The sequence below is a fragment of the Mus musculus genome, chromosome 7 (genome assembly GCF_000001635.26).
Source record: "Mus musculus strain C57BL/6J chromosome 7, GRCm38.p6 C57BL/6J".
Classification (NCBI taxonomy): domain Eukaryota; kingdom Metazoa; phylum Chordata; class Mammalia; order Rodentia; family Muridae; genus Mus; species Mus musculus.
The window spans coordinates 103751251-103762131 of NC_000073.6; the positions used below are offsets into that span (position 1 = coordinate 103751251).

The 10881-nt window shown below is 36.2% G+C and overlaps 1 protein-coding gene across 1 annotated transcript; it reads right to left on the minus strand.

Moving 5' to 3' along the window:
* Positions 1-2899: 2899 nt before the first annotated feature.
* Positions 2900-6100, minus strand: Olfr630 (olfactory receptor 630). Its single transcript, NM_147098.2, has 2 exons — positions 6063-6100; positions 2900-4406 (listed from the first exon to the last, which is right to left on the minus strand). The coding sequence occupies exon 2, from the start codon at positions 4331-4333 to the stop codon at positions 3374-3376; it is 960 nt and encodes a 319-aa protein (NP_667309.1). The 5' UTR covers positions 4334-4406; positions 6063-6100; the 3' UTR covers positions 2900-3373.
* Positions 6101-10881: the final 4781 nt, after the last annotated feature.

Consider the following 10881-nt stretch of genomic DNA (forward strand, 5'->3'; position numbering starts at 1 on the left):
CTGGCTGGTCCGAGGCCCCAACACATGTACAGAGAGAACTGCCTTGTCTGGTCTCAGTGAGAGAAGATGCACCTATCCCTTGAGAGAATTGGGGCCACAAGGATGGGGAGGGTTGCTGGTGGGGTAAGGGGGTGTGTGGGGTGTGGGGACATCCTCTTGGAGACAGGGGAGAGGGATGGGCTGGGGAACTATTGGAGGGCAGAACAGGAGGGGCATAGTGACTAGACTGTGAGAAAAAATTAATAATAATAATAATAATAAAACAAAGTAAACCTAAAAAAACTTTTTTCAAACACCTACAGAGTTTCGTTTTATAAAATGTTTTGTGGGACACATAACAGGAAGTAAGCACTTACTCAGTGCTTGCTATCATTGTAAGTGGCATTTTTTAAACATCAGCTCTTAGTCTTAAAAGTATCCATATTTTTAATAAATCTGATAGTGCTAAATACAGATCTGGATCTCTACCACAACGAATTAATTAACAAATTTATTAGATTAGTTTCTTAAGTTTGGTGAATATTTAACAATACTTTTAAAGCACAGAGTGGTAATTTTGTATCTACAAATATATTATTCTCACATGTCTTTCAACTACATTGTCATGTATGTACCTCACATAGTAACTAAAATAATTTGTATTCTGCACAAATCTTTAGATGACTACTGTAGTGTTGACTCAAAGCCATTGACCTGGGAATGGTTGAAATACACAAGAGCTATGGCTTTTGGTACACCAAGTCCTAGGTAGATAAGTTGGTGGTTATGGGAGCTCCGTAGTTAGTTATTCTGATGGGTAGTTGTGTTATGGCTCTTTGGATGACACAAAGATCTCATGTCTAAGAACATGGAGAAAAAGCAGTTACAGTTATGTGCAAACATCTGGATGTAAAAGCACACACGTTGTGCTATAGATTCCCCAGTGCTGATATGAAAATTGAACTAAGCCTGGTGTGGTGGCACACACCTTTAATCCCAGCACTCGGGAAGCAGAGGCAGGCAGATTTCTGAGTTCGAGGCCAGCCTGGTCTACAAAGTGAGTTCCAGAACAGCCAGGGCTATACAGAGAAACCTTGTCTCAGAAAAAAAGAAAAAAAGAAAAAAAAAGGAAAAAGAAAAAAGAAAGAAAATTGAACAATTGAACTAATCGGTTCCCATTTCACCATGTACACTCTTTAGAGACAGTGCCATGCTGATCAACTGTAGTAGAGTATAAATTAAAGATTTAAACTATATACAATGTTATATGAACCTAAAAGATAAGTTTAGTAGAAATACACATCTTAAAGTCAACAGGATAGCCCAGACTTTTTACAAGACCAGAAACATTCAGTTTTAATCTCCATGAAAGAAAATAATAATTTCACCAAGATTTTGAAACTCAGAGAACTTTAAAGCTTTTATTTGTTGTTACTTTGGCCTTATACTAATACTGTGAAGTAATTTCCATATGTACAGTCATATTTGGCTTCTTCTCCTTATATTCTATGTGCCCAACATACACAATTTAAAAATAAATTTGCCTTTGAAGGCATTACCTTTATAATGACTATTATAAAATATTGATTCCATCTATAATGTTCATATTCTTTGTAAATAATATTCCTAAAGGAGCTGGTGAGGGGGGGGCTCAGCAGTTAAGAGTATTTACTGTTCTGCAGAGGGCTAGGTTTTATTTCCTGAATGCAGGTAGCGGCTCACAACTATCTGTAAATCCAGTTCCAGAGAATTGTATCCTGTCTTCTGGCCTCAGTGGGCACAAGACTTTTATGTGGTGTATATGCATGCATGCAGGCAGGCAAGCATTCATACACATCAAATAAAAATACATAAAAAATTTTAAATATCTTCATGAAATCAACTTGATTTTAAAGATGTATCATATTATAAAGTGAATCATTACATTTCGATCTTTATATCTCTTGCTTTATTTTATAATACCAGTAGTCAATATCAACGAATTGCAGGATGGGATAGAAAACAAGACCAAAATAAGAATAAATAGGGTAAACAGACACAATCAAACCAAAATCAAGGTGCAAACAAAAGTTTGTGGGGTTTTTTTTGGGTGCTTAAAATTTAAAGATGTTAATTTTAAATTATTAAAATAGATATATAAAATGTGGCCTCTTGACAACTATAGATACAAAAATGAATATACAAATGAGTCATTCTTTTTTCAAGTACTAATTTATTTCACAATCATTTTACATACAGTAACTTTAAGTCCTCATTAACAAGCACAGTCCAATTGCAATAATTTATATTTAATAGCTAGGAAAAATGTATATGAAAACACAGTATCTATTTTTTTTATTCATATCTATCATATTATGAATTTTGATTCATAGGACTTGAGTTTTAACTTATCTTTCCATCTGGTTGTTTGCTTGCTTGTAAGCCTTTTTTTGCTAGTGTAAATACATGACCTAAGAAATCCCAATTAACAGTGAAATTATTATTATCCTACTCTATGCATGACCACAGACTAAACAACTTCAAAATGTTTACAAAAAATAATGGCTCTGAACATTAGGGAGAAGTCTAGATGAATATTTAAAAATCCATGTCATCTGTTTCCTGTTAACAAACCTTGTAAAAGCTTACATTGTGTTAATAATTTCTTAAAATTATTATTAGGACATATTTAATTCAATGGATTATATTAGTTTCACATGGTCACATGACAATTAGAAAATTGTTCAAATTCACTCTCAACTTTCTTTAAAATTGAACTTATTAGGCTAGCGAGTTAGCTTACTGATAATAGCGTCTTTTTACAAGGACCACAGCCTGGGCTTGGTCTAAAGCATCACAAAAAGAAAAGAAAGAAAACAAATGTTAACCAACAAAAATTCAAGGCTGCCCTTTGTGTTCCTTAGGGAAATAAATCTTTAGTAGGAAAGAGACATGTAAATAATTATTTTAATTCCATGAGTATTGATTAATGTCCACTCTTACCTACAGTAATGCTCATTTCTAGATAATAATTCACTAACTTTCAGCACATTTATACACATAATAATTATAGAATGATATCAAGAGGCAAAGGAATGTCAGGTCACTATGTTCATAGATAAATCATTTGGAATAAAGCTTGATGATGGAAGTGGGAAAGAATATTTGGCATTGATTACCAATACACTGCTCTGCAACATATCCATAACTGAAGAAAATTTATAAAGTATATGTGGAGACAGGCTTTCCAAACACAGACAAACATGAACAGAGCATGTTCCTTCAGAAACTTCCTGTGATGTTTGTTGACTTGTTACTGCTTTTGTTGACATCTCTATATGCAATGTTGCTGGAACAACAATTTTCCATGATTCACATTGCAAGTGCTGATGCCTGTCTTGACTTGATGACATGCCTACATTGTAATAGAACTGATTTTTGGAGAACAAAGCAAATGGAGGATTCCTTCACGGATCTGTTTGGTCTTCACACTGTAGATGATTGGGTTAAGTACTGGTGGAACCAATAAGTAGATATGAGCCATGAAGATATGAATGAGGGGAGAGGAATGTTTGGCAAAACGATGGACAATAGACAATCCTATCATGGGCACATATAGAATTAGCACAGCACAAATATGGGATGCACATGTGTTGAGTGCCTTAAGCCTACCCTCACGGGATGCAATTTTTAACACTGAGTGAAGGATTAAAACATAAGATACAAAAATGCCCAGGGAGTCCATTCCCCACAGCAAAGTAATGAGTACTAGTCCATATATGACATTGAATCTGATGTCAGCACAAGCCAGGCGAATCATGTCCTGGTGCAAACAATAGGAATGAGAAAGAACATGAGAGCCACAGAAGGGAAAGAAGGCTAGACGGGCTATAAGTGGAATTATCAAAATAGAACTTCTGAGCAGAGCAGCAGTTCCAATCTTGGCAATAAGTTTCGGCGTGAGAATGGTAGCATATCGCAGGGGATGGCAGATAGCCACGTAACGGTCAAGGGCCATGGCCAAGAGCACAGATGATTCAGTGAAGGAAAAAGTATGAATCAGAAACATTTGGACTACACAGATATTAAACTGGATTTCTCGGGAAATAGACCACAACACCCTGAAAAGTGACATCATGGTGGGCAGGGACATGGCCATGTCAGTGAGTGAAAGCATAGCCAGGAAGTAATACATGGGCTCGTGGAGTCTAGGGTCTGTCCGCACAATGTGCAGGATCATGCAGTTGCCTGTTATTCCAACAAGGTAAAGGAAGCAAAATGGAATGGAAATCCAGTGATGAAATTCCTCATAGCCAGGGATGCCTGTGAGGTAGAATGTAGAGGACACAATGGTGCTGGAGTTTGAGGTTGCCATTGGGATTACTGATAGAGCTCAATCCAATCCCACAGTTATTCCCTAATATGGGAGGCATTCACAATGTCAGGATCTGTGTCATGGGGTGGAGGGAGAGGACAGCAAATGATAAGGGCAGCAATAATTTTTAAAAGCCTTTAGCGCTTACATATATTCACTCCTTAATCCTTTCTTCATTTCTACTGCATCATCTCCATTTCATTGTTCGTTAACATCAAAGCACAATATCTACTTTACTGCCCTTTACTGCCATCAAGGCATTGCAGTCAGCTTCCCAAATGCAAGCCCATTAAAGCCCTCTCTGATCTTAAGGGTGAAAGAAGAGATCTTAAGAGAAGAGGGAACCTGAAAGGGCAGCAGCAGAATACAACACTATGACAGCAAATGCTGAGATTAATTGAGAAAGAATGTGAATCAGCTTGGAAAAATTGAATGGAGGAAAAGAGATTGAGGAGGAAAATAAATGTCAGAAAAGTTTAATGATACATAAGTTTGAAGATCCCTTGATGCATTTCATTACTTTGCACAGTAACCCAACACACACACATGCACACACAAACACACACACACACACACCATATCAAGATGTAAATCATCTTTTAATCTTTTTATCTATCACCAAGCTCCTCTAGTACTATGGACTGCACGATGTGCTTTGTATTCAATCCAGTATCAATTCTGAAATGAAAAACTTCTCCAAGTAGGTTGCAAATGAAACCCTAGAAACATTTGCAAGCTATGAGACTGTGAAGCCATATTAGCATTCTTATATTCCCAATCTTACACATTTGCTAGAGCCTGCTACCTCTTTTATCTTATAATCCTTCATACTGCTTGATTTATTTTGATAGTCCAATTTCTATTGATCCTGACTAGGTAACTCACCTACATGGGCATGGCATCATTTTCAGCATTTTCCTAAGAAAAAAAAGGAAGAGGAGGAGGAGGAAGAGGAGGAGGAAGAGGAAGAAGAGGATGAGGAGTGGGAGGAGACTATTATTGCTTTTTAAATTTTAAAGTCTAGGGAAATTGCAAAGTGGGTTTGAGACTTTAGATGTAAAACATTTAAATGTTACTCTTATTTGGGTTGGAGTGGGAGTTTTAAAGTTGCCTGCTGAAGTTACATCTGAAATAATTCTTTGCCTCATTGTAGACAAGGATATGGACAGATGCTACCTGAAGAGAAAGTCTGGGGCATCTTAAGTAAGGCCTGCTTTTCTGAATTTTTTTTCCTATTTCAAGTTGGATGGTACAAGAATGAATACAGGAGAGACAGACAGAGAGAAGGAGAGAGAGAGAGAGAGAGAGAGAGAGAGAGAGAGAGAGAGAGAGAGAGAGAGAGAGAGAGAGAGAGAGAGAGATTTAAGTATTTGTTGTCTTTGTGTCTGAAAAAAAAAAACTAATGTAATGCAACCTGAAATGAGATATGGGTTATATTAAGAACATGAGAAAATAGTGAAACAAACAGATAGATAGGGAGAGGGAGAGAGAGAGAGACAGAGACAGAGACATACAGAGACAGAGACACAGATAGAGAGGGAAACACAGACAGAGACAGAGAGACAGAGAGAGTGAGACGGAGAGAATCACTAAAAAATATCTAATATTTCCTCTTGGCCCTCTTGTCTTCATTTTTTTGATGTCTTCCCTCCTCCTCCCTTTTGCTTCTCAGCATCCTTCCTGTGTTTTCTTATATCCTCCCATTTATCTTTCTCCCAATCTCACATACTTTGTAGAAAAGTTGTTCCCTCTATAAAGGATGAATCTAACTCTGAAAGTAAGCAGGATGAATTAATAAGGCTCCCTGTAGTCGTCCTTAGAGAGTAATTGCATACATGCAAGAGAGAGGCTGTAACCCTGTCAGTGCCAACATTTCAATTTCGGGTTCTTTTCTGCACTACTATCATGGCAGGATGTCACAATTTAAGTGTAGTGGATAATGAATTCTCTAGAGATTTTTTAAATATGTGTTGTCTCTGTGTCTGGAAAAGCTGGTATGATGCAACCTGTAATGAGATATGGGTTTACACTGAGAACATGAGAACAGTGAAAAGTTTCAGACGTGGTATAGATTGTGGAAAAGCACAGAGTCTATATTTGGGAGCTATAGGTACCTAAATTCAGTTCTACGTGCTAACATGTATAATATGATTCAGATATTTGTAATGCCTTCTTCAAAATCATTTAGCAATAAAGCCAATTTCATGGCTGAAATCTGATTTTGCAAAATGACACTCTTCTTAATATTCTACTTATCTCTAACCAAGAAAACAGATCTAGTCTATTTAATCTAACTTTACATAATACATTCACTCAATGAATGATTCATTCATGAATATATCATGGAAAAAGAAATGTTATTTATCCTATCTCTGCCAAATTATCTGGTAATCTTAGCCCATAAGTTCAGCTTTGAATATCTCATTAGGTAAGAGAATATAGTGGTGTCTACATACAGTGATACAGTAGGACAGTAACAAGACCACACCCAATAAAGGGGATATACATGTGAACAGTATGATTGATTCTGTTCTGAAATTCATCACTGTATAGCTGACCATAATGTTATATGTTGATCTCTAGAGTCAATGATGGAAAACAGAGAGAGCACAGAAGAACATATATTGAAACACTTAATGTTCTGAGCCTCCATCCACTTCATACTTTGGCTCACGATGTCTTCATTTCCCTCCAAAATGGTAATTAGGTAGCTTTCTCCGCATGGAATCTTTCTGACCTCTTATATAGTCTTACGGTTGCTATGCATCAGGACAAGCAATGGCAAGCAAGTTTACATCTAGAAATAGATAGATGGGTGGATAGATATATAGATAGATAGATAGATAGATAGATAGATAGATAGATAGATAGATAGATAGATAGATATACATATATATATGTAAACAGGAAAATATATATGTGCATATATATACATATGTATGTATATATATGTACATTTGTATATGTACAAATATACATATGTATAAAAATATGCATGTGTGTGTGTGTATGTGTATACACACACAGGCACATACACACAAACAACATTCTGTGAACCCTGCATCAAAATTTTTATATCAGACAAATGAGGATATGACCTGATACTTGTACTTTCTATTCTCTATTTCATTAAAAAATATATATATGCACTGTTTCTTTACCTACTGTTAATCTGGAATTTGGTTAGTCTTTTTAATCTAATTTCTTAAGATACATTGATATGTTGATTCTTTAATAGAATAGTGTTTATTTTTATGTGATCAGTGACTTTATAATCTTCTCTCTTGGCCTCTTAGAATTGCATGTGATATAGCTCCAAAAGTAAGTATTGGTATGCTGTTTATCCATTACCATTTAAATATATAGATGTAGAAGGATATAGATATAGATGTAGATACAGATACAGATATAGATATATAGATATATCTTCCTTGATTCTGCGGTGACTGCGGGTTTTGCATCTCTGTATAGTTCTCAGAGTGTTTTTTCTTTGCTCTTAATTCAGGGTTTTATGGAATTATGGTCAGGCAAGCTGCTTGACATAATTTAGTATTTTTTAAACTTTTCTATGACTTATTTTGAATCTACCACATGATCCATCCTTCAGAATCTTCTCCATACTGTTAATAAGAATGTATGTTTTAGATTTCCTGGATGTAGTCTTTCAGATGTCTATCAGGAACGACTGGCCCAGAGTTAAGTGTTAACTCCATTTTGCTGTTAAGTGTTTGACTGACTGATATTAATCTAATATTATTATATCATTATATTGAAAGGGAGGTATTGATGTCTTCTATTAACTATATGTTGTGTTTTATCAGTTGCTTTAGGTCTTTTAATGTATGTGTGTATATATATATATATATATATATATATATATATATATATATATATTATGTATATGTATACATACACATATATTTACTATGATATTGAATAATATACATTTACATTTTTCCTGTTGTATTAATCTCTATATCATTATATAGTGAAAATTTTGTCTCTTTTTTACTGCTTTTTATTTATACATTATTTTCTCTTATAAATGTATGGCTATTTCTGCTTTTGCTATATTCCATTTTCTGGGAATATCTTATTTCATCCTAGTCACATTAAGTACATAAATCTCCTTAGGAATTTTTTTTCATAATCAATATGCAGGTTTCTTCTTTTAAATCTATTTCATTTCTGTATCTTTTAACTAGGTATTTTAATTCATTTGCATTTAATATGGTTATTGATGCATGAGTCCCTAGGCCCAGCATCAACAAGAGTGGGGGTTTGTCAAGGACTAGGGATACCTGGTAGGCGAATAAGAAAACATCAATTGAAGAAACTGACAGGGTTGTTCATTTCTGTGAGAGCTTTTTGAACTCAGGAGTGAGAATGCTCATATGGACTTGACTCAGCCCCAGTCTTTTATTGAAATCATACAAAGAAGTTGGGTTACAAAGCTTATGGGGGGTAGGTAAATACTTCTCTATTTTCCTTTGCCAATATTTTCTTGTGATTCAGAGTAGCACAGATTTAGAACAGAAAAAGAAAACTATAAAATCTCAAACATAAAATTCTTGTAGCAAACACAATGTTTTTATATCTCCCGACCACCAGTCTCCGGTGAGGTCAGTGGCAACAGTATTTTGGTTACAAAGCCATGTGTGAGTACGGTTTCATAAAAGGGTAAACATGAGGTCATACTGCTGATCCTGCAGTCTTTCGATCTTCAGTCTGGGTCAAACATCCAGGACCTTATCTGTCTGTCTATGAAATCATCCTCACTTAACCTGTATAGAAATTTCCGAGGGGGGCAGCAGCCATCGTCTCTGAACCCAAGAAACCCACTGCTGACTTTCTGGGAAATATCTGTATGTTATTCTATCCTCAGTTTTGTAATAAAAATGTCCTGTTTTTATTATACAGAATTGAGACTAAGACTGGGGAAACAGCTGCAGATTTACTCATCTCTGACTGCTGCTCTAGGTTACCTTCGTTTCCACAGTGAGCAAGTGGCCATAACATGCATTTCTCTTGACTTCATGAACAGATTTCAGTTTAATATTATTGGTAACATCTAGTCTCTGGATATAAAGCAGGTTCCTACTAGGTCTTGCCAGGTCACCAAATACCAGTTTAATCACGGAAGGAGGAAAAAGAAGGAATAGTAAATAGATAAGGAGAATGATTCATACTAAAAAGAGTTGCAGAGACACGAGCTCGGGGGGGGGGGTGGGGTAACTGGTTAGTTCCTATTGTTATTCCACCTACAGGGTTGCAGATCCCTTTAGCTCCTTGGATACTTTCTCTAGGTCCTCCATTGGGGGCCCTGTGTTCCATCCAATAGCTGACTGTGAGCATCCACTTCTGTGTTTGCTAGGCCCCAGCATAGCCTCACAAGAGACAGCTATATCAGGGTCCTTTCAGCAAAATCTTGCTAGTGTATGCAATGGTGTGAGCGTTTGGAGGCTGATTATGGGATGGATCCCCGGGTATGGCAGTCTCTAGATGGTTCATCCTTTCGTCTCAGCTCCAAACTTTGTCTCTGTAACTCCTTCCATGGGTGTTTTGTTCCCAATTCTAAGAAGGGGCAAAGTATCCACATTTTGGCCCAGAGCTCGTGTCTCTAGCTGCATGTGTATCAGAAGATGGCTTAGTCTTCTTAGTTTCCATCAGTGGAAAGAGAGGCCCATTGGTCTTGCAATCTTTATATGCCTCAGTACAGGGGATCTCCAGGGCCAAGAAGTGGGAGTGGGTGGGTAAGGGCGGGGGAGGGCATGGGGGACTTTTGGGATAGCATTGGAAATGTAAATGAAGAAAATACCTAATTTGTAAAAAAAAAAAAAAAAAGAATAGTTGCAGAAATGACATGAGGTGCTTGCACCAAAGAAGCAGGCCATGGGGGCAGCTCAGTTCTCATCATACTGGGGCCCACAAGAGGCCGTAGCCTCGTACTCCGAAACACAGTACCCCAGATTTTCTTCCTTGTCATCAGGGTCCAGGCATCTAGAGCTTAATGTGAGATGTCTTCAACACATGAGCTTTACAATTAACAATGTTAATATTTATCTTCTAGTTTTGTTGAAATTGAACTCTTAATCCTTACGCTCAGACTATATTTTTCTGGTTTTAAGTTTTATTCTAGTAGTGTTTTGACTTCTGTATTATTTTGTTATGTCTTTTATGGATTTATTCTCTGTATTAATCATGAAGGCTGAAAATTATAGCACCTTTGGATGCTAACAAGCTATTTTGAAATAATAGCAATTTAGCATTGATTTAAAGATGCAAAAGGAAACTCAAAAGAAAAATTTAAAAACCCAGTAAAACATTGACTTGTCTTTAATTCCTCCACACAGTTTGAATTTTTCATCTCCACCTTTATATCTTTCTGCATTTTTCACCTCTTATTAATAGTTATTATTTGGAAGCACTTTGCCATTTATTTTTCACACTACATATGTGAATGGTTTATTTACCATGTTCAAGTTAGAGCATTCTAAATTTTTCTACAAAGTTACTCATTGAGATGAGTCTTTTTCAGCACTGAACGT